The sequence below is a fragment of the Balearica regulorum genome, chromosome 21 (genome assembly GCF_011004875.1).
Source record: "Balearica regulorum gibbericeps isolate bBalReg1 chromosome 21, bBalReg1.pri, whole genome shotgun sequence".
Taxonomy (NCBI): Eukaryota; Metazoa; Chordata; class Aves; order Gruiformes; family Gruidae; genus Balearica; species Balearica regulorum.
This window is the reverse complement of record NC_046204.1, coordinates 6,497,033-6,521,955: the sequence shown is the minus strand read 5'-3', so window position 1 is coordinate 6,521,955 and position 24,923 is coordinate 6,497,033. Positions and strand designations below refer to the sequence as shown.

Below are 24,923 nucleotides of genomic sequence, written 5' to 3'. Positions count from 1 at the left end.
TGTACAAGTCATCTTTACTTTCCCTGCATTTATGTTGAGAATATATACCACCTGGTGGTGTTTCAGTGGACTTGCACTTCAATTTGCACTACTGGTGGTCAGAGAAGCCTACAGATCTTTAGTTGATTAAAGGTCTGAACACTTCAGGGTTTCTGTATGCTGAAAATGTCAGTATTGCTGCTATTGTGCTCTCTAAAATCATGAATTAGCTTTTCAGGTTACCTGGGTGTGCTTAAGCACACCCAAGCACATAATATCAGCACACAGTGGAGAGAAATACTAGCAGAAACCTTTTTGTAAATCTGGATGTTTGGATATATTCAGAGCAACTGAAAAGGTGACTCTTACACGGTTAGAGGCAAGGAATGTCTTGTGTGTAGAAGTCTTAGTGTGCCATGGTAGGAAAAAGTATTTTTAGAAAAGACTTTTCTCATCAGAAGGTCTGAAATAGCCTTGAAACTAGCTAGACCCAAGTGATACCAATATGGCCAGTTCTTCTCTTAATTAGACCAAGGTCTCCATTATCAAAACTTTCTGTACTATTCTAGTTTGTCCTTATAAACATAGCAGACAATGTGCTGTGTGTTATGGTTTAAACTAATAATTTCTCTGGGAAGGACTGATAGAATTAAACTGGTAATGTTACTGGTTACTTAATAGCTCTGAATTTAGTATTACCAGTTTTTTTCTAAAAGAGCATTTTTGACAGATAAAACAAAGAATTGGCCGAACTACTGAAATATTTGAGTAATTTGTGCTTGAAATGTCCTGGGGAGTGAGACTCTTAAAACTCAAGTATTCCTGCTGCTTTCACTTCCTTCTGATTTAGGCGATCCTTTCTAACTTAGCCTCAAGGTCCTTCACAGTCCTTATTTTTATTTTTGCTTTCTACAATCTGAGTCATCTTTGCAGATTTTTTCACAACTTAAAGCAGTATCCAAGCTTATTGGAATTAATGATATGGTCATACCTAGTTCATCTTAGATATTTGGCTTCCATATGCATTCTCAAAGTGACCTTCCTACAATTCCCACATGACTGACTTTAGCAAAAACTTACCCTGCCCCATCAGATATCCTGGTTAAAGGTGTCAAGTGAGTGAAGTCAGTTCACTGTCTCTTGATCACAGGCTGTAGAACTGAAGACTTTATTTTCTCCATTTTACAGAACAGATGACTTCAGTCCAAGACTGAATAGGCATGCTTTGTGACCATTGTCTTCTCGAACTTGACAGCTGCTGAGGTCTTTAGTCCATCAGGTAAGTTATATAGGACTTACTAGCTGTTGCCTGAGTACTACTCTACTAACTGGCTAAAATTCATCTGTGTCAATTACACCAACAGTAACATAGGGATAAAAATGAGGTCCACTTAAATTTATCTAAATTTAAATTTATCAGCTAACATTGGATGGTATCCATTGCGAACTAAAGCAGATGTTTTAGGACTGCCTCTGTAAACTGATTCAAATGCTATAGGACTGGATCCAGAAAATTGATGACCATGAGTTTCTTAGCTGAATGAATCATTAATTAGGTCTTGTGTTTAGGTAGGTTTATGTTGAGAGAAGATATTGGCAATATACCCTGTGGAAGGGAAAGCATGGTAAGAATAGTATTTAACCTTTGTTTTGGGTACCTACTACTTGTATAGTAACAAGCTGGCTCTGAGGATGAAATAGCCAGAATGAATGTCAGAGAGCATCTGATAATTGTCTGCTACTTCCAATTTGAGCAACTGTATCAAACACTTGAGGGGCTGTATAGATAGTGTAGGCATACTCTGTGAAACCAATATGTTGGAAGCATTTTAAAAAAAACTGGGCTTGATGGCTAGGAGGCAATATATAATAATCTGAAGCTTTTCTATTATGAACATGTTCATTTTTCTTATAAAAGTGTCTTCAATGATTCTTACCACTAGCTGGTGCTAGGATACAGTTTACTGAGTGGGCAGTCATGGTACATCTGCATTATTATGCAGTGAGGAGTCTGTCACTTTAGTATTCTGCCTGTGTATGTATTTATACATTCCTGCCTATCAGGTGTATCAAATCTTAAGTCATTCTTGTGGTTCTTAATTAGTTTTCTGCATGAAATGCAAGCATGCTTCACTTTCTCAGATACCATTTAGTCAATCAAGTGTGCTTATTGTGGAAGTAAGCTAATTGTTAATTGTGGCAAAATGAGCTAGAAAAATTCATCAGGAAAACTGTTTTCAAGGAGTAACTTCATAATTATGAGTTAAACATTTCTTAAGTTCAGCACTTCTAGGTTTAAATGAACAGATGGCAGGGTTTGCCTCTGCACGAGTTGTGGTTAATAGCAATGTCTGTTTTCATAATCTCATTAATATTTTGTCTCAGACAGATCTTAGTGTCAGCAGTAGCTTCCTCAGGCTAAGTCCAGCTCTGGATCACAGAGGTAACTTTATGCAGCAGCTTATAGCATATAAATTCTTTCACTACTTTACTAATAAAGCAAAGGCTGCCTGTTAAAGCAAGCTGTATTTTATTATATAAATTACCTGTAAGAGCAAGTTTTTAGGTCAGAATTTCTAAAGCTATGTCTAAGTTGAGAAGTGGCCTTTTCTTAGAATCATAGAATGGTTTGGGTTGGAAGGGACCTCAAAGATCATCTAGTTCCAATCCCCCTGCCATATTAATTCTCTTTGTATAAATAGCTTGTATGGGTGTACACAGGAAAACACTGACAGCTCTGCAAATGGCTGTCCCCTATTTCTCGGCATATTGCATCAGTGCTAAGTGCACAGGAGAGGACATTTCCTTCAAGAAGGAAGCTAGCATGTGTTATGCTATGCTCAATTATTACTGCTAATTCAACTTCTGTGGCTGGGGTTTGTTGGGGGTTTTTTTTTTTTGCAAAATGGTAGATAGGAAATGAGGAAGAGCTGACATTCCCATCTTTTTTCCCTTGAGTACGCCTACTGAGCCTGTTAATTCCTTCCCTGTTTCCTGCATAGGATGAATCAAAGAATGTCATGAGGCAAAATATTCCCTTTAGAGTCCTGAGGATGTGTTAGTTGAGGATAACATGGTTGGTAAAAGCAGGAAATGAAGTTGCTTCCCAGCTCAAATGAGACATACAGTACTAATTTCCTAAGACAAATATCAGTATGTTTAAAATTGCCTTATTAGAAAATGTTTAGTCATTCCAGAGTACCAGAAAGTAATTGCAACTTTATCTTCCAATAGGAAAGGGAGCACAGTAAGAGTGATACTGATGCAATGGAGTAACAATTCCAATAAAGCCTGGGTAAAAATAGAAGTTCCCTCTGGTTTTTGAGGGGAAAAATGACAGACAGAATTTTTCCTATTCTTTTGAGAACTGTCTCTTCTCCTATGCAGAACAGGAAGCTACTGATGTTTTAAGAAAATGGATTTCTGTACTGTATAAGGCCTTTAACTCATTTTTCCTACAAGACTGCCATCTGATAAAAACTTAAAGGCAATACTGACCAGCAACTGCATTAAATAATTGACTAGAGGTGGATGAATCTAAATCCTTATTAAAACACTTCCTCCTTCCCTCCCTAATACTGCAAGAGCAGCCCAGGATGAATTAAGTGGTTCCTTATATTTTTGTGCTGTGAGATCCCAGAGAACAGTTTAGAACTATGATAATCTAAAGTGTAGACCAGGAAAAGATTAGACTGACCTAGAGGTCCTGTACACCTGACCTTGGACAAATGATTTTGATACAAACTTCTAATCTGTCAGAACAAAACATCTTTAAGACTTTTTCCCTAATGCAAGTTTATCTGAATACTGATATGGCTTAACATCTGGTGGGCAAGTCCATTGTTTCACGTTTAGCTCAATCTGGAAATGTGACTGAAAACTTAATTTTTGTGGATGGCACTGTTTGGTTTGAACTCAATCAATTGTCCTTGCCCAACTGCTTTCTGGAAACAGAACACTACCTTGAAAATGCATGGAATGCGCAGCACTCCTTGCCTGTAAGATGCTTGCCAATTTAGCATTTACCAGAGTCTGAAAATCTGACTTCTCCAGCCTGGAAGAACCTAACAGCTACATGACTGAATGGGGATCTTTGTGTTGCAGTCCAACTGTTTGTTGCAGAGCAGGGGGAGCTGTGGGTTTGGTCCAATGCCTAAATCCACAAGGCCTGGACAAAGACACATGGCTAGTGTGATGCTGGGTTTATTTATACATAAATGCCTCTGTGCTGCAGCTGTGAAAAAAGTACAAAGCACTAATTCAAACTTCTCATTATGGCACCTAGTGTCAACTTACATATCGACTATTACCTTCTGTATTGGTAGTCATCTAACAAAACTAGATGCTGAGAACTTCAGTATGATTAATACTTTAGGTTTAAAAAAAAGCTGTCTGGAAAAGGGTGGATATGGCTGATCTGATACTCATCTATTTAACTAGATGAAGTATAAATAGCTATAATGATGTTTGTAGGCATGGTGTAGGCCAGTTATGACTTAAGCTTTAAATTGCGGTGGTTCAGTGGTAGCTACACTACAAAACTTCAGATGGCAGAAGAGAAATTATTTTTAGATTGAATGGTTTTTCATAAAAAAAAACAATCAGAGAGTACTTCTGACCTGAGGGTTCTTGATAGATTCCATGAGTTGCTTTTTTCCCCCCGTGTCCTTTGTCACTGTCTTATATGAAAGAGTATTAACAATCACATTATTGTAAAACATAATGGCATATCACTTTGTTTGAACTCATATGAAGTTGTGACAGGACTAATGTTTAAATATTCCCAGGTTGATGGCTTTTCCCTTACCTGTGGTTCTAACGCTTGGCAAGTCACTTAATCTGTGTATCATTCTCTTGAACTGGAGGTAGTACTTCCAATCCTTGTGGGAATGATACATCAGTGCTTTTGAGTTTGAGAATTCTACAGAAAGTATTAACGTGCAGGTTGTACTTACTTTTTAATGAAATGATGTGGTTAAGATACTTGCAATAGCGTACTGCATATTCTTAAAATAATAATTACATTTAAAAGCAATTGCTACATGTTTTAATTGGTATTTAACTATAAATGAACACTTCTTAAATTTAAGGAATAATTGATCTCCCTAATTCTTCTGGTTCACATTTAATTATTGCTACTTTTATTGAATTCAGTCTTCTGGCATTTTCTGGTTTTACAGTGAAAACATGCCTTAAATAAACTGTTGTAAGAATTGCTGTACTGATGCTTAGAAGTATTATAAATATTGATGCTTCAAGTCATTGCTTTCATAGTATACTACTACTGTATATCTTCCCCAGAGACACAAATACAAGGGGACAACTATGTTTATGATATTTTCTAGTGACATCTGGCATTCTCACAGGAAGCCTGGTGCCTGCTTGTCTGTTAGGGAGAGCCACATTCATGACTCAAAGCCAAACTGCAAAAGGGAACATTACTATTACTAATGATAAAGGAATGAATGTGATCAGGAGTAAGGACTTTAAGTTAAAAGCAAGTGTTGATATATTGACTGTTTTCCCTGTGAATAAAAAATCAAACCTGGCCAGCTGGTGAAAGTATAGAGCTGTTGTTTCCTGATGCGTTCTCATGTATAGGAAGTCTCCTGACCTTGGGCCTTGATTCTGCAAGCATGTATACTGGTCATTCATTTCAGCTTACAGAAGTATTTGCCCTAGGAAAATGTGCAGTTTGACTTCTTGCAAAGCAGCAAAGATCCATCTTCCACATAAATTCTACCACAAAAACATACTGCTTGTGTTCAACCTACCTTTGAAGTCCTGAATTAGTAATGGAAAGCTAGATAGTACAAGTCAATGAAAGCTCAGTCAGAATGCTGCAGTAGTTTGCATATGGAATATAGACTTCTGCATGGATTTTCAGTCTATATTTTCTAGAAAACTTGTTTTGTGAAGTTACAAAAGGGAACTATATCAAGAATTCTTCAGTAGTATATAAATATGTAACAAATATGACAGTTTTTCATGAAGAAGCAATTTTCTTGATATTTGCTTGAAGCTGAATGGAATGTTCTACACTTGAGATGTCTAGGCAGCAAGGCAGTTTGAATCATCAAAATATTACATGTGTCAGTGTAGCTGCAGTTGCTGTTTCTTCATGTTGACAGAATAACAGAGGTCTTCTAATTCTTCAGAGCCCTTGCTTTCTTTAGCTATATACTGAGTAACCAGTACTCCAGCTGATAATCAGAAGGAGGTTAATATCTTCACATTTCTGCAGGCTCAGACTTATTATAGCACAGTATTTAATACTAAGTCTCCAGTGCTAGAAGCCCCCCAAATCATGTTTCAGTGAAGCACGGGCCATTTCGGTAGGGGTTGGTTTCACCTAAGATTAATAAAACTTTCTTTAAACTAGAGGGCAGACTATAAAAGCACAGTTAAGACCAGAAAACTTAGATAGTTGGTATATGAAGTTTAAAATGCTCTCTCAGAATCTTAGTGACAGATTCTGGAGAAGGACAAAGCACAATTTACTTGAGCAGAATGCAGGCTGTTCAACTGGTGTTCTGTATGTGATCCAGGAAAACGCAGAACTTCCCGAAAAGGTTTTCTGCTGTAATGGTGTGTATTTTTCAAATGGGGTCTTGTTACTGCTGGCTTAACCAATATTCAGAACAGGCATAAGAATGCTTTTCTCATCTTGTGGTATTTGCAAGTTAGCAGTAACTGAGCTGGTGCAGAAGGAACTGGTGACATCTGTGCTATTCCCTACAATGGTTGAATAATTCATAATTCCATATGGCATGTATTTGGTCAGACATCAAGTGCATCCTACAAGGTAGTTTCCAGTACAGACAAGAAATGGTTAAATCTAGAGTAACAGAAAATACTGTTCTCTTATCTTGCCACAATAAGAAAAAGCTGTAACCTTCCAGTTTCATATGAGAGTTTACATGCATTTTTAGCTAATACATACAAGTCACAAGAAAATAGAACAGTCATGCATGAAACCTGGTCATAATTCTCTTTCAAAAACCAGGGGGATGTATGGACACCTGGAAACAGAATACCTGAAGTAATTGTCCCCCTTTAACCTAAAAGTACAGGGGTAAAGGATGCTAGTGTGAAAAGTTATTCTTCCTAGTTAAGACAAATATCTTCAACTGAACTGAGTCACAGGAGTTGTATTTCAGGGATGGGACTTCATGTGCTCATCTGTAAGAGACTGCAGACTTGCTTTCTTGAAAGATAACTGGTTTACTATACCAGAAACTTCAGAATTGATTGGGTAAACTGCATAATTTTTGTTACATGAGTAATGCTGCAAAATGCAATGAGTCATAGGTAAAAAATTTACTGATGCTTAAGTTAAAGATGCCTTTTTAAAAGTAAGTTAAACTGACATCTCATGGCTTCAGTAAAGGTAGTGAAAACTTTGCAGCCTACTTCTGGGCCTTGGATTATGTACTTTAAAAATGCCCAATACCAACTTAACCTTAAAGAACTGACTTAAGATATATGCTAGGCTTAAACTTGTTATAGATTTTTTTTATATAGTGGATACATGACTTTGTACAGTGGTGTCACTAACTTTTTTCTTTAGTTTTATGCAGCTTTTGCATGTAAGCAGAAATAAACCATATGAGATTATGCTGGAGGTGAAACATGAATGTATTATTCCACAGTATTGTACTACTGTGGACAAATGCTGGGGTGCATATGCTGTGGTATCTGAAGTTGCACTGTGTGGGGTTAGTACTTAAATCCAAATGCACGGTGCATTCCCTAATGTTAGTTGCATCCTTGTGTAGGTGCTTACATACTCTATAATTTCACTCTATGTATAACAAGCTTGATTGTGTTTTATCAGAGCAGTAAAATAAGACAATTTACATTATAAATTTTATTTCCAAAACTTGGGTTGATATGATAGTTCATGGCAGATAAAAGAAACAGAAAAGCAAATCTAAATAAATTGACATGTTTAATTATTGACCATATGGATTATCATGATTTTTACACCAAATGTGACACATTGCAGCCATGTGACATACAAAGCCTTTGCTCTGAACTCTGTGCATTTAGGTCCTGCTGCACTAAATATGCCGTAGAAAAAGCTGTAGAGTCCAAAGATACATTATACCTCCTTAACATATTATGGTCTAGTGTTGCACATGTTCTCAAGCCAACTACAGAGTTAGAAAAATGAGATAGTCGAAAAATGGTATAGGCTAATTTAAAAGCATCTACATGTCAGCTTTAAAGTGTGCTGAGTAACTGGTTAAAGTGACCCATCAAAATTGGGTATTTTCCAAGCACCCTTTAATTCAGGATGTGTATTTCAATCCCTGCATGTCTCTGCAACAAGAGAAGACAGGAAATTCCTGGTGCAATAGTGAGGTGAGCAAGCTTTCAGGTGGTAGGTCAGTTCCAGCTGGGCCTACCGTATTTTGCCACATAACATAAGTATCAAGAGCAGAAAATCTGTATCAATAATGGAAAGATTTTAGCCTCCAATATCTAATATTTTTAAAACTTGTAAATAATTGATTCTCTCTGAAGCTAATTCCTCCTTTTTGATATGTCACTTGGTAGATAAACATGCCACAAGCACTTAACCAGCCAAAAACAATTAAAAGATTCTGTGTTTTTAAACAGAAAATATGTGTTTTTAAAGAAATGCATAAAATGTAATGCAAAATAATCTTTGGTACTGTTTAAAATCAAGCTAGCATATATTACCTGCAGATCACATTTCAGATGTAAATCTCACTGCTGCTGGGTTTTTTCTTACTGCATAATCTCTTTCTTTCCTCTAATAAACTCCTGGTTATTAAAAATCCTATGAAATGTTCCATACTCTGTAGTCTGGGGCAGGGAAGTCCTTAGAGTTGTGTGGGATCCCCATAGATCTGGAATTTTTTGACCATATTTTCCATGGATCATCTTCTCACACAATACAGGAGTAGTCTTTAGTTCTTATAAAATAAGAAGCACTTGTGTTTTCTGGCATAGAATGGCATGGTTGCTTGTTTCAACTATTTTCAGGGCCTGTAAAACAAAAAACACGGACATTTTATTGTTCATAGTTAGTCAAATGTCTTATGTATTGTTTTTCTTCCCTCTCCTTTCCTTCCTGCCACTGCTTGATTTCTTTTCCCAATTCATAATTTGCTGTCTCCTAATGCTGGGTGAATAGTATTTGTTAAATGTAGTGTGGCTTTCTTACTACTTTGGAGTTCATAAAGCACTTTAGATTCGCATGGGACCAAACAATTTATTTGGTACCAAAACAGTTTCCACAAATGTCAGGAGTAATAAGATAAAGAGCACTTGTCAGTGTTTGCATGTTATCCAGCACTTCCAGAAGTTGGTCCTGTAATACTTCCTAGTGAATTTTACTTCTGTGCAGTAGAGTAATCCAAAACTCATGCACTTGATGAATATTGTAAGAGCATGCATTCAGTATCTGACAATTTTTTCTGAAGCACATGGGGGGGGGTTTAGATCACCCACAGCACATTGGCAGCTCTTGCTGAATCAGTAGACACTGTGTAACATGAAAACAGGTTATTCTGTCAAAATGGAAGCATTAGAAATTTCCAAAGTGACTTCTGTGACCTTGCTCAGGATAATGCTTGTTTGAAAAGCCTGATTAGCAATTTACTTACGAGTACCTGCCTGACATCTTCCTTACAACAGCAATGATTATTCCTGCAAGGATTCCAACTGCAACTATGATTCCAATAATTATTCCAACCAGTGCAATTGTTTCTAGACCACCTGAAAGAAAATTGGGAATGTTAATGTTTGTCATGAAGACCATTGGTAAGAGGCTACTGATAGAACTGACACTGTTCTGCTGCATCCCACTCCTTGGGGAAAATGTCCTTATCTTGTGAACTCTGAAGTAGGTTTGGTAGGATCAGCGGGCTTCTTGGTAGCCTGCAAGAGTTCCTTTGGGCTGGAGAGCTCTGTGTAGATGTGGCTATGGGGATGGTAATGGGGTGAAGCACAGGAGGCAGATCAGGGAGCAGGTTGTAGCTCCTCCTGAAACTTTTGTTTTAGAATGGCATGGGTGCAGCTTGTGCCCTCTAGAAGGCAGTTCAGTTCTCCCTTGTCTTTATAATCAATTCTTTTGTTTAATACCTTTTTCAGTTTTCTCTGGATCCCCACTCAGTCCACCTGTAAAGTCAGAAAGAGAATAATTAATTACTCATTCTGCTTTGTACAGAGTTTTGCAGCCTAATTTATAATGTCATATCCAAGGCAAACTTATCAACTGTGTCACAATGGTTTGAGGGCTGTATAATAGGGGGCTGTTGTTCTTTTTTGATAGAAAGTAAGCAAATGAAAAGTTTGAGGGAATGAGTGCAGAGAGCTCTCTGGAAATAATAGAAATTAAAATCTAAGGGACTGATTGTCATCAACTGGTGAGCAAAATGACACAGCTACTCATTCTTTTTGTCAGCGCACATCTGTTATGAAGTTAAGATGTGGAGTGATTGCTAAGGAATCATCTAAAAATCTTACTTTTCCCTTTCAAAAGTCAGCAATACTACTTTTGAGAGCACCTTAAACTTATTATTTGAATTTTCCGCATACTGTTTAGTAGATGGTGGTAGAACTTTGATATAATAAAATAGAAATGAAAGATTGTTTTTACCATCATCCTTTTTTGCGTTAGCTTCGTAACCAGTAGAATTGTCACTGTCTTCAGCTGGGGCACTTTCTGTGGTCATCAGTTGTCCAAACTGCAAGAGATTTGTTATATTGTGTAGTCTTGTAGGCAACTACAAGAATTGAGGGGAGGAAAAAGAGGGAAAAGAAAACCTCAGTATACTGAGTCTGTGTATGAAATAAGCATTTAAATTTCTTGGTCTGTCAGCTGCCCTGTGGATGCTTTTTTGGCTATGTCCTGTCATCTGTGACTTGCGTACAGTGACAAAAAAACCCCCAAAATAAGCTGATTTGTCTTCCCTGCTAGAGGCTTTCCAATTGGATGACCTCTTGGTAGGACTACAGAAGGTGTTGGAGAAGAATGCAGAATATTGCAGACCTGCTTTTTTTGTTTGTTTTTTAACACTAGTTTGTCAGTTTGGTTTCACTGAAGCTAATGGGGAGATAGAGAATTAGAAGAGGCAAATGGCAGTGACTAAGCAGGTTATGAACACTTCTTGCAGTACAGAACTGCAAATAAAAAATTTTTAACTTTGTCACCTTCAACCTGATTGCTCACAAAGCAAAAGCATTGGTGTTATATTTTTTTTTGTTAGAACTCAGGAGTATTCTTTATAATGATTATTCAAAATCTCAGCCACAAGACAAAACCAGGAATATGAAATCAGGGTAACTTAAAGGAACCTTTCTTTAGAATGATACTCACCAGGGTTGGTAATTCTTCAAATTCTGTGTCATTTCTGTCTCTGAAATCAATTGTTGTACTTTCTTCTCCTTCTAGAACTGAGCTTGCTGAATAAAATTTTAGAAAATGAGTTAAGATTTTACTTAGTAGTTACATATTCTGGCTACTTAGATGTCATGTTTAACATTTTAGATATTGATATAGTGTTCAATATCCATGGCCCTGCACACTAAGGTTTGCAAAAGTCTTTGGATTAACTTTGAATTCTGTTCTAGTCTTGTACAAAGCTGCAGGTCAAAGAGCTTAAGTACACATCACTTAACCCTGGTACAACCTTGAAACATTGGTTATTAAACACTTGGTCCAAGAAAAGATTTTTTCCTTTAAGAAAAGATTCCCCCCTTCACCCACCCCTACAACCATCCCCAGGTGGGTGTGACTACTCCAGACTTCAAGTTAAGCATTAGCTTATGCGTTTAGATAAATTACTTCAAGCATCTTCCGTTTTCTAAAATAGTAAGAGCTTTCTCCCATCTTTCAGCTCAGTCCCAGCTGCAACCTTTATTTTTAGAACTATCATTAACATTTATGGGTGTCACTATAGCTTAGAAAATATTCCTATACAAATCTATTCAGAGATTTTTTTTTGGAAGTTGCAAACCTTACTTGCCATAATTTGAATTTTTTAGGTAACAGTATAAGGTCTCCCTTTTTATACTATACCTACATGTCATCGCTGGTATAACAGGCACTTAAATTTTGGCCCACACAATACTTTTTTTTACAAATACAGTCAAACTCCATCAGTAGGAAAAATGAGATGGAAGAAGGCAGAACATGAAAGATATGTATATGTGAAGGTAACTGGCAGTATCAAGAAAATGTTGAAAACACAGATATAATTTGATTAAGTTTCATGCTGATCCATAAAACTATGTCCATATTAAGTACAATGTTAATGTAGTGTGGTATCTCTTGGGAGTTTCTAATTCACCATGATTATAAAGCTAGATGAGGCTGCTTGTTATGCTGTTGCCTGGGGCATAAGAGCTCTGCTAATTCCAGATACCAGTGTTTAAGCAAAGAGCTAATAATAGACATTGTCCTGAGCAAAAGCTTCAGGCAAAAAACCCCTAAACTTCTGGAAAATTCTTTCCTGGATTCAAATTTTGCATCTAATTTCAGTGGTCAGAGCAAAAGCTTGTCCAAACATTTTCAAATTCAGTTTATACTTTTTCAGCATAATACTGAGTTATTCTAAGAAATATTGCAATGACAGCTGAAGGTTAAGTGAATGAGTGCTGTGTCATTCTCTTCAAAAAGCAGAGATTTTTTAGGGGGGTTGGAGAAAACCCGGGATGCTCACACATCATTTGCCTATGATGTATGCAAGGGAACAACTGTCAGTGGCTAAGAGGTTAATTATGAACAAAGAATACCTAATCCTTTTTTTCCTTTGCAAGACAGTTTGATGCTGGTGTAATTTGGTAAATTGGTAGTGCTGTGAAGTGATCTCTTTGGGGAGGAAGACAGCTATTCACATGAGTTATTTAAAAACAGGGAGTTACTGTACCATTTGAATATTTTATATAAGAGAAATATTAATGACTTGTTTGTTTTATTAAATCTTACCATTGTTTCTACTCATTTCACCTGTTTTATTAGTGACCTAACAATATTCTCATCTCTTCTGCATTTGGAGTTAGACTAGTTCTGAATAAGACTAATAGTCCCAAATGTACTCTACTTGTGTGGTATATGATATAGAGGTAAGTAAACAGAATTTTTGTTTTGTGCCTGACATTAGAAAGAATGGACATTTTGCTTGATATCGGTCAAAATTGAAAAAAGGATAGAATCACTTTGGATCAGCTGCACAGATATCACCTGGAAATTATTTTTCTTTACTTGTTAGTTTCACTTAACTTTTATTCACTTTTTAACTGCTGATTTTAAAATAAAAATGTTATTTCAAATGAAAAAGCCAATATTTAATTTTGAAATTAGTAAAAAAAAAAAAGCACTGGTACTTTAAAGGAAACTTTTCATACAGAGGATAAATGATTCGACACTGGAAAATAATCTTTTTTGCTCAAAACTCATCTGAATTCTACTGCAGACTTGCACATATTTTTCCTTGCTCCCAAAACTCATGTTTGAACCAAAATAAAAATTTTCATCCATCTCTAGCAACATAAGACTGAGAGCTTTGTCCCATTGCCAAGAGACTAAACACTGATCTAAAATTAGATTTCTAATTCCATGTTTACTCAAGTAAATAGAATTTTATATTTTTATACCTTTATAAGCCTGAATAGATACACTTTCTATTTAAGAGCCAAAAGGGTGTGCAAGTAGTACTTTAGGCAGTAACAGATGAAGAAAGTATATTCACATTATGCCAACATGAGACCTAATATAGTGGCTAATTAAGCCAGCCAGTCTCCCAAAAATTGCCTTATAATCCATGAAAAGACTAGAACAGGCCAGGGGAAATCATATTTCTAAGTTAGATGGTAAAAATGTTTTGTTCATTTTTGACTGAAATACCCCAGGTGAGCAGCCTTTGAAAATTTTCTGTTGAGGTAGCATAAAGGAGGCTTGACTTTAGGTGTGTTGATTTAGCCACCTTCTAAATATCAGGGCATTTTTAAGATATGGCACTAATTTTTAATACTTACTTTTTTCTTGCAAAGTAATGTCTATAAAATACAATATTGGGATTATGCTATGTAAATTTTGAGTGTAAAGAAAGAAATAGCAATAAAGCTTAACAACATGAATTGTGTGTGATCTATTTACCTTGTAATCTCAGTTAGAACTGGAAACTTTATTTGCTAATTGTAAAATAAGTACAGATGGAGAAAACCAATTACCAGAGCAACACCCCAAGTAGAAAGTGAAATAAGTTTTGTATGTTAACAACAAGCAGCTTATTCAGAGAAGCTGCTTATATTCTTGGCATTGCAGTACCTTTCAGCCCTGATAGCAAAGGCAGGATAGGAAACAGTGTCACAGAACAAAGGTGGAGAGAATTAGTGAACATCACAAAGAAACATGAAATAATTATTCTTTGTGTGATAAAGTTATTGTAGACTCTTCACAACAAGTGATGCGTAGAAAATCTATTGCAGTGCATTTGCCCTCAGTGTAGAGTGATTGGCAAAAGGAGGTGGCCCAATTAATCTTGCCTAATTTTAGGTTCTTAATAAAGGTGCCTAAATATGGTGTCTGCTTGCCCTTACCTTCTTTTGTAGTCTGTAGGGAAAGATAAATACTTTCAGAAGGTAAGTCAGCTCACCTGAGATTTTGAGTCATCCTTGGAAATGCTGCCTTTCCTTAACTGTAAAGGGAAACTAGAACAATGTGGCTCCCATATTAACTGCCTGAAGCTCACAGATCAGACTGATTTCTATCAATGTGGAGGTCTTATCCCAGCCCTATCCAATCTGCATAATAAAGTGTTCAAGCTAAGGTCCTGTACTGTACTTGCTGGAGAATGATCCCTTGACTATATTTCCACGTTTTTCTGGACAGACAGTGGAGGTGATCTGGGGGTAGTTAAATAGACAGTATTGAACTATGACCAAAGAAAGACTGGGAGGTAATTTGTTATCAGTGTATTGCATTTGTAGGAAAGATTATTTGATACTAGAGAACTCTTTGCCAGGGAAAGCTGTAATAAAGTCAAAAACATTGAAATGAAATTGAGATAAACTATTGGACATGAAACTTCTTGCCCTGTTCCCAGTAAAAGCCATATACCACTGACATCAAAGAATGTAAATGGGGTATAAGGGTGTATGTGCTTTTGGAATTGTTGGTTTCATTTGATGTGGGTCAAATGTAGCAAGAGCCATTGGGTGAAGTAGTGCTTCTGCATATGTTCTTAATATTATCTTAGAAGAGGCTGTAAATAAACATTGCCTCACAGTGCTATGACTGTCTCCAACTAGCACTATGGCCTCTTCTGTTAGCAGCTATACGTTGCTGCAGATGTGAATTAATCATTGCATCTCCTTCTCCCAGAGTTCCAGCTGGGTGTGTTTCAGTTCAAAGTCCCCAGCTGCTATTACACTGCAACTTCGCACACCAGGAGAAAATTTGATGTCTTTAAAAGTTTAATACTGCTTTGAAACATCCCATGGTTAAGCATCCCATGACCCACTTAGGGGAAGATGAGCTCACTACTCATTGTTATGCATGGAGTGACAGTTTACTAGAAAAACCTCTTAGAGTCGCTTTCAAAGCACAGTGGTTGTGTTGGAAAGGAAAGTGAGTTGTAAAACTGTTGTTCATTAGCATTTCCTTCAGGTATCTCCAAAACCAACAAAGATACTTTTGAAGATGAAAAATGTTGTAGGATCTTGTTTCTTTCCCAGCAGTTTGAATAAACGCAGACACTAGTGAGTAAAGGCAGTTGTAAGCCTATATTTCAGCATAGTCCTTGAAATAGGAAGCCCTCAAAATTGAATGAGTTTCCATCTCTGCGATAAGAGACCAGTAGGTAAAAATGGCTAACCCTAAAGGATTCCCTCTAGCAAGAACTGAAATAATCTTTATTGCTTATTGCTCCTCTGCTCCTATTTAAAAAGAAAAGCAGCTTCAGTTATTTTTAACAGCTAAAAAGGTTAACTAGCAGGTTAACTGTCAAACAAAGGCTTTGATCTTAAAATTCAAGTTTATTTTTATCTCTATTTTATGGATATTGTATTTTATCCTATCCAGCTGTACTAGATAGGTGCTTTGTGGAATGCTTCTCTAGCAAAGCAAGGGAAGAGACTTTAGTGGGACAGATCACTTGGGAGATATCACTCTTCTGTTTGAGACGTTACTCAGCTAACTATCTGGACTTGACTGATGTTTTTCAGTGTCTGCTTCCTGAATTGTTATAGACCAAGTGGTGGTGTTTGAAGGACTGTGTACGTACATGTGTGTTAGCCATCCTGTTTTGGTCATATTTTACTCAGCATTTATGTCCTGATACAGGAATTCCCTTTTTGAGGAAGCATTCTTCACTAACAGACCTCAATTTGATTGTGAGCAAAGTGAGTCTTAAAGTCACTATCTCATTATTGGAATCTCATTCAGTTGTAGTTCAGTGGAAAGTTTTCTTCATGGTGGTGGAAGTTTAACAAAATTGTATGATTTGATAAGGTATCTGCCTTTTGAATACACAGTGTCTCAGCAGCAGCTCTGTAGTTTTCAAATACAATTTTGTCTGCTACTTGGCGTCATCCTCAATTTAAACGTATTCCAGAGCCAGGTCCAAAGTATACCTCATCAGCTTATTTTTCTCCAAAAGTAGTTTTCCATTATTTTTTCTATAATTGTTTAAACATTTTTGGGTGTATGAAAGAAATCATACAGGTGTTTCAGGGTTTTTTTGTGAAATGGTTCAACGCTGCCAAGTCCAGGCTACAAAATGTTTTGGACTCTGAAAATTTGAGGTTTTGAAGAATATAACATAGCGGATTTTGGGTTTTGCCTTCTGGATTTTGAGCCTTTGGACAGTTAAAACTTTCAGACTTTAGAAAGGCAAGAAAGTTTCTTGATGAGAACTGAAATTCTCATTTGTACCTATAGCTCCTGCGAAATTTATGATGTGCAGTATCCTTAGCCTGTTTGGGGCCATAGCACTGGTATTTTCTCTTTTTCTGTTAATTCTTTCTGGAAGTTGGAGTAATATATCATGCCATGATTGAAAAAAATGCCCTGGCACATGTTTAAGTGTCTAGACTTCTTGTTGTTCAGGAGAAAGTATGCACTGTCTAAAGCCTGAAGTGCATACTGCAGTTTCCTTATACAAAGACTGACAGCTTTGCTTTATACAATGAAGGAAGCTGGATGACAAAATGCCATGAACTTTGGAAAGTATCTGCCAGTTGAAAAATGGTCATGATGCACAAGGAAGGATTTAGCTCAACCTTATTTAGAGTATGACTGACTTTGTTCAGGTATTCCATGTAGCTCATGATGACAATGTTTTGCTGAATTGTCAGAAACATTTCCTTTGGTCACCACACCCTACTACAGATGGTTTCTATTGCGGCAGCTGGCTTAGCCAAAGGAACAAAGCCAGAGTTTAAATCTACAGTGCCAAGTGGCAAAGAACCACTTGGCTACTTCTGAAGCAAATCACATGTCTTCTGAATATTACAATATTGTACATTACCCGTATATAGGATACCCACAGAAAAGGAAAAAACAAAAAACTGGGCAGATACAAAGAAAAATAACTACTCTTCAAGTGCTTGCTGTATGTATGTGACCCACAACCAAAGCTATGAAACAAAGCCACAAGAGGAAAAAGTGGTAACTTACTAAGCTTTCTCTTATGCATGATAAAATTGACCACAGAGCTGCAGGCATTAAGAAGGAAAAGACTATTTAACTCCATTATGGGATATTCCTTTAAAATACTCCTTGCAGAACTAGAGATGAGTCTTCTAAGGTTTATGCTTATAATAATGTTGCTGGTTTAATCTCTGATTTCTTGTCTGATAACTACACTGACCTCAGAGTTGCTATCCCATGAATGGGATATCACTTTCTTACTGATATTTGCTGCCCCATGACCCTGTGGCAACTACAGTCAGGGTTTGATTGTGGCAACAGGCAACAAGGTTGGAGTTGCGATCAAGGTGTATGTGTCTCTTGCATCATTCTGTAAGTGATACCTAAAACTGCAGCATCACAGTACATGTTTATCACTGCATGGAAAGAGCATGGGAGCTAAAACAAGGAGAAAAGTACAAAATTTCATGTAATGGATCTGCAAGTTTTATGGGATGTACAGCAGAAAGGAGACAATCTGTGCACAAATATAGGGATGTGTAAATGCAGATGAAAGGAATTAAGAAATGACCTCAAATACAGAAATAAACTAATCTTTTCCCTGAATCACTTCCTTCCCAAAACTCTGAGGCTGTAGCCATATGCCCTTTCACGGATGCCTTGATGAAGGTTACTAACCCCTTGTATCTGCCAGTGGACACATTTGCATGATCATTTCTTAACTCATTTTTTGAAATATGCATGCTAAATGCTATAGCTGGAAACTGGTTAGGCTTTCATTTTGTTCACACAATGACTTTTGGCTAACTGCTTTATGTTGCCACACAGTGAGCGAGTTCCATTCAAATATGTTTAGTCTGACTTTCATACTAACTAAAACATACTAGCTAATATTTGGATGGGTTTCACAGCCATAAAAACATTCTATGTGCATTTGGAATTGTGTTACCTTTACAGATTTAGTAGCATCTCATATGCTACTCAAGCCCTCTTAAGAGAGTACGTGTTGACCTGAAATGGTGTATGCAGCTGAATTGTGCACTCACAAAGGATTTTTCTGATGCCATTTATGCTGGATGTTGTAATGCTTATAATCAACAAATACAGAGATGGAAAAACACGAGGAAGTCATAAAGCAACATGAGAATGCGCACAGCATCACAGTTTCTATTTTTCTTTGAGAGCCTTTGGCAAGGCTTCTGAGACAGTGAGTTGCAAATCAATAGTAAATTTGTCTCTTATTTTTCTTGTTTGTTTCTCTCTAGAACATCCCGATATACCTGTACTCCCAATCCTCCATCTTTTTTTGAAATGCTGTGTGGCAAGTTGTGCACCACAGAGCTATGTGAGCTTTGCCGCAGCATTATTTCAAACTGAGGGTACAGTATGTGCACACGCAAACCAGAGGAGGCCCTTTTAGAGGCTGCCTGTCTGCAGCGTGGGTCTGGGATGCAGTGAATAGTAGGGCCTGGCAGCATTTGGGTTCTATCCTGTAGTCCCTGACTGCATCCAGACAAAAAGTAAACAAACCAACAAAACAAACGTGCAACTGAGACAGACCATATGTTAGAGCTGAGCAAACAGTAGTCATTTCTGTGGTACGCATCTATGTATGGCTTGCCTCAAATGACACAAGGAGGAAACACTGTGTGCTTCTGTCAGAGCCCAACAGCCTGCATGCTGTGGACTATCCTTCCTTTACTGTTTTTTTATTATCTATTAACATGCTCTTTTATCTCTCTAGGATCTCAGATGCTTATATTTGCAGATGATTTACAAGTACTAGATCTGGGGTAAATGTATGGGTTCAGTAGAAATCGTTGAGTTACAGGAGCTGAGAATCTGGCCTTTCTGTTTTCAGTTTTCACTGTGCAGCCCGAGTTAATGAAAAGTCCCCTTGTGAGCTTTTAAATATGACTATTTCCTTTGCTTGTAAAGTTACAGGGATTCAAAAACTAACTTTTGAGATACAGATGGGCAAGCCTCTGCTTTCCCAGTGAAGAGAAAGCAAATTTTATCTGTTCTCTGCTGGTGTTTTACTAAGACACTGCAAAATGGACTCACTAATTTGCAGACAGATTTACAGATCCAGTAAGATGTTTTTCTCCTTTTTCTGATAATTGAGTTTTGGGGTTTGGACATGTAGAGCTAGATTCATATCATGCTAAAGTAGCTTACAAGAAGCATCTATGGGAACACATGTGCAAGTGCACTCATCACTCACGATGCAGCCAGATGCAGGGTGAAAGGTTTTGTCATGCTTATTTAGCATAAAACTGGCTCCCTTTCGGAGTCACATGTGACTGTTCATTTTGGTTGTTCGTTTTATTTACTACCAGCAGTTACAGAATTTGATTTTTTTCAGAAGACTTTACAGTTGCCTGACTATTGTTTAGTTTTGCCACTGAGCTGGCAACAGAGTTTGGGTAAATCAGGATACTTTTGAAAAAATACTTTCTTGTAACTTTGTCAATTCTTTTTTTTAGGATTTTGAAAAACATAGGAAACTTTTTAGTCTTTTATGGTTGACTGTAAACTTCAATTTCCTTTCTTAACATACAAACACTTTTCATCTGAATTATCCTGTCCATGTGCTTAACTTTTAGTCCAAAACAAATGTAATGTGACCTAGTATAAACCTGTTTAATTTTCAGACTTGCACAAGGAGTTATAATCTAGTATTTGCCTGCAGGTAAGATCAGGCACATGGACAGTTGATACAGCTCAAGTGACATGTGGTAACTTGTTTAACAATCATGTTAATTTTTGTTCATGTTATGTGACAGCCAATAGAGTAATCTCCTCCTCTGCGATGATACTTGCACCATGGGAAAGGTTTCAAATTAGGAAATGTGTTGCCTCTGTAAAGCACTTATTTGAATGCTTGTGCTTTTAATTGTTTATTAATGCTGTGCCTAGAAAAAAAATTACGCGAACTTCCATTTCAACTCATTTGGTCTAATCCTGTGTGCAAAGATTTGCCTGAGTTTTTACATACTGAAGAAGATCACAGAAGGACAAAAATCTATCTGCTAATCTTTTGATAGGAAATGCTTTAGTCTAAAAATTCATCAGCTCAGGGCTGTAAGAAAGACAAAATGCTTGGCTGTTTCAGGCAGGATTTAAACTGTGAATGGATAATGTAAATAGAGCATGTGTGAGTGTGGGATCAAATATTCCTGTTGAGTAGCACAAACCCAGGAAATTTTAACAGAAACCTTTGCTGATTTTTTAACTCACTATTGTTAGATGTAATTTGCATGTTCTCTATGGGCAAAGAATGTTTAAGCATTTCTGACTTATCCTTTAAGATTCACAGGTTTCACTGAAATGTTCTTGATAGGTTGGCTGCTAGTTCTGTTATTGGATCAGCGATAACTGCTATTTTTCAATCACATTTCTGGTTCACAGTTGTCCTGAAATGGTTTCTATGCCTCTGGCTTTTTTGTAAAGTTGCAGCAACTTAAAGACAGCAGATACTAATGAAACTACTCAAATTGTGGATCACGGCCTGGAAGGGGGAAAATGCTATGCTTACAACTAGATCAATAGCTGAATTCAGTTTATTTTGCAATTCAAGTAGGAATTTGGAACTGATAATAATTTTGAAAATGTGCTTCCTGATTGAAACAAACCTGCTTTTCTTAATTCAGTCTCAATCCAGAAAATGGAGTGCCCAAGTATGACAAAAGGGTCGCTGCAGATTTATTTATGGACTGATCAGTATTAAGAAGTATCAGAATGTAATAAGGAAACTTTTTTCTCTAAAGCACTCAGGCCAAATTGTCTACCCAGAGGTTCAGGTATCTGAATATACTCATTCCACGTAGTACTATACAAGCCAGAAAAAATTCTCCATCTTCACTGTCAGTGCAGTCACAGATTGCTGAAGGTGGCATTGGGGTTTTAAGTCTGTTCTAACTTGTAATTGCTGATGGTTATCAGTAAACAGCAGTGATACACATGCTAAATATTTGGGACTCATTCTGACATACAGAACACCAGGAATTCCCATTAGAAGTTTCAAGCCAACATCCACATGGACTGTATATTGATATAGCTCTGTTATTTCCAGCAGAATGATACTGACTGTCAGCAGGCCAAAATCAGGTCAGATGTTTCAGTTAGGGTCCCCAAATCCAAGTCAGACAAGTACATTTATGCATTGGAAGACTAGTAGGTTGAGTTTCAGTTATTGTTTTCTGAGCACTAGTAATTGGAACATGTTCTGTAGCAATGGTAGCTGTATTTCACTGCTACAGGCATACTTTTGTTTGCGCATACATTAGGCACGTTGCCTGATGGCCAATTCATTCATGATGAGTCAAATACTACGCAGAAAGACTGAATTTGAATGTGATGTCCCTGGAATCGAGTACTGCTCAGGGTATTTCTGATTTACTCTTAATAAATCACTCTTCTCCTTTAGCTGTAAAAAGACTTAAACATCTGTTTTACCTAAAAGTGTATATTGTATTTTTCTTATAAAACTCAAATAGTTTGCCAAACAAACTTTTTCTGGGTAGATGCATATAACACTTTTAAAATCTGTCTTGATCTGTAATAATTCTTGCTGGTTTAGTTTCCTTCACTTGCTTATATTGTTATGGCAAAGTTAGTGTAAGTAAAACCATGCATAAGGCTCAAATTCTAGGCTCTTGTAATGCCTCTAAGTACAGAAGATAAAATCATGAATGGAAAGATTTATAAGAGACTTTCATAGAGAGTTTCACCACCTAAATGTCAGTTACAACTAAATTACTACTTGCAGTCTCCTTTGCCTATATTACAGTGAAAGTGAAGACATTTCCAAGGGCTGTTGATGTAATGCCTTCCCTGATTGCACCCTTCTCCTTCCCTTACGCAGACACACACAGAAAATTCTTTTCTAATAGCGCATAACTCAGTCCATCTGAAAACTTTTGATGTGTTTCTTTCCTGATTACAGCCATAGTAGGTGCCCAGTAGTAGCTTAAACGTTCAAAAGAAAGTTTTATAAACATGACAGAGCAACTATATTGGCTATGAGTAAGCACGCAAACTGTTAAATTACAGGAAATGACTGGAAATAATTTTAACCAAAGTTTCTTCTTACCTTCTTCAGCAAGTGCTATGAAAGGCACGCTCCCTAGAACGAAGATGAAGAATTGAACTTTAATAAACATCTTTAGTCTGCTTAGAGAATAGCTTTCCAATCCTGAGACCAGATGGATTCAAATTCTGATTAATTTTTTTAATAGGCGAGGAGAATTGAGATCACAAAAAGAATCACTGCAAAAATTACTTTGCTATTCCAAATATTCCTTTAACTGCTGTAGTCTAAAGGGGGAAGATTTTCCCAGATGATAACTCTGCAGCTAAAGAAAACGGAGTGGAGTCGGCATTATTTTCTTTAGCCAAGGGGTGGGAGCATGCCTAAGGTGGTCCTCAAAGAAGAGCCAGGCCCGCCCTCTGCACTCTGTTTGGTCAGCACTAAAATTGTGATCTCAGCCCAGGTTTAAAGTTACAGGAGCTGCTGTGGCTTTCAGAAGACTTTTATTTAGCAAAAAGGGAAAGTGTGTTTAGACAGAGCGAGGTGTTCAGGGAGTTCCCTCCCTTCTGCAAACTGTCCTTAAAAAATATTTAAGGAACAACACTAAGGACATTTTTCTTGTTATTTCCAGCAATGAACTGATGATTTTTTATTTCAAAGTGAGCCCCCATGTTTATCTGAGCAAGTGTGGTAGTGAATGTGCATTTAGGGATACTGAAATAATTTTAGGACAGGTTACTTAATTCTGCAGTAAATACTGTCTGAATTTTTTCTATGTGTCTAAGGCTCCGCTTGTGTCCTCAAGTGACATCCTAACTGTACTCTAGCATTTATCTCTGCCCACAGGCTTGCTGGCCTCAGTGTGCTAATATCACCCTACAGAGAGGATTTTTCGGTTTTGTATGTAACCATTAGTAGTACAGCTGTACAATGGTCTGTACAAGACCAGTTACTTTTTTCTTGTATGTGTTTCTGCGCATCAGTATTGCATGGCATGTGTGCAAGATGAGATTAACACTCTTGCCCAAAATCTGTAACAAATGTTTTTTCTCACAAATAATGGCTGTTAGGAACTGGGACTGAAACAGGACTTAGAGCAATGATTTATATTAATCCTTTTCTGAATCTTCCCTTGTCTTGAGCAAGTAATAATCTACTGATTTACATCTATTTAGGAATGTGGCAAGTTGTGCTCATTGCTCACATGTGAACTAACTATACCAGTGTGCCACGTGGTCGAGTGGAGGAAGTATGTGACCTCCTTCCCTCCCTCAGTTTCTGTACCTTGAAGTCCCACAGGGCTGGGACATCAGACCCTGAAGCATAGCAGCAGAAGCATGGATTTGTTTCCTTTCTGCTGGCAGTTGTGGAGGAGTTAACCTCTGCAGAAGAGTGGGGCAGACTTGTGGGAAAAGTTTTCTATTTTTTTTAGAAAAACAAAACCAAAAACCGTGACCATGGCTAGGGTGTTTTGATCTGTGAATGTGAGTCAGAGCCCTCGTTAAGACCCTGCAACATTTTGTGCTATAAAGAAGCAAAGCAAGTCTAAATGTAAGCAGTGATAGTGATGTAAAGAGGGCTGCAGATGGGAGGTGCAACACCTTCCATAGGGCTTTTCATTGCTGCTGAAAGTGATAGGTGCCAAAGGAATTTGTTAGCTGTAGGTATAAATCATGTTCTTAGTATTGAGGATCTCTAGGAGTAGGATGAAAACAGTCAATGCTAATGCAAAGAAACAACAGGGAATATTGGCTTATTCTCTTTAGAAAACCAGTAAAATAACTATTCCCATATACTAACTTTCAGCATGTCTTGAATCTTAAAATCTGGGATTAATTATTCTCAGTAATGCTGCTTCAAATTTATTTAAGGGAATGTTTGCTTATTGGGAAATGCCACTCATATGGAACTGAAATTTGCTAGGGGACAATTTCAGTTGTAAGGAAACTTAGTTTGAAAAATCAAACCAAATCATTCTTTACCTGATCAGAACGGAATGTTTGGATTTCTATATGTATTTCTGGACAAAAAATGAATGTAGTATGCTATAAAAGACAAACTGGAACAAACAGTGACTTTTTAATGTTAACAAATTCTCATTTGTAACAGAAGATATTTTTAGAATTTCATTCCATTTTCTTCAAAGGTTACTCCAAAGACCTTTCATCTTTATGAATATTCCTGTAAACAAATTTGTCTCAGGACTTTCTGAAGAAGGACAAGCTATTTGCTGAATTAAATAATGTCTTCCTTTAAACTGTACTGTATGCTGGGTATAGAACA

At 37.1% G+C, this 24,923-nt stretch overlaps 2 protein-coding genes across 7 annotated transcripts in view; one reads left to right on the top strand and one right to left on the bottom strand.

Annotated features, from left to right (window-relative positions):
• Positions 1-24,923, top strand: part of LRRC38 (leucine rich repeat containing 38) — a 61,306-nt gene that overhangs the window by 2,308 nt on the left and 34,075 nt on the right. Inside the window, exon 2 of the transcript XR_012838570.1 lies at positions 1,168-1,258. The gene's annotated coding sequence lies outside the window, so the exon portion shown is untranslated. The remainder of the gene's footprint in view (positions 1-1,167; positions 1,259-24,923) is intronic.
• Positions 7,835-23,013, bottom strand: PDPN (podoplanin). 6 transcript variants are annotated; one of them, XM_075772982.1, is made up of 6 exons: positions 22,704-23,013; positions 11,333-11,418; positions 10,613-10,700; positions 10,096-10,131; positions 9,618-9,729; positions 7,835-8,997 (listed from the first exon to the last, which is right to left on the bottom strand). In XM_075772982.1, exons 1-6 carry the CDS (start codon positions 22,771-22,773, stop codon positions 8,991-8,993), a joined length of 399 nt encoding a protein of 132 aa, XP_075629097.1. In that variant the 5' UTR covers positions 22,774-23,013; the 3' UTR covers positions 7,835-8,990. The 6 variants fall into 6 exon arrangements, with proteins under 6 accessions (XP_075629097.1, XP_075629096.1, XP_075629098.1 ...); XM_075772981.1 differs by having other exon boundaries at positions 9,624-9,729; positions 10,613-10,739; positions 22,704-22,967; XM_075772983.1 differs by having other exon boundaries at positions 9,624-9,729; positions 22,704-22,967.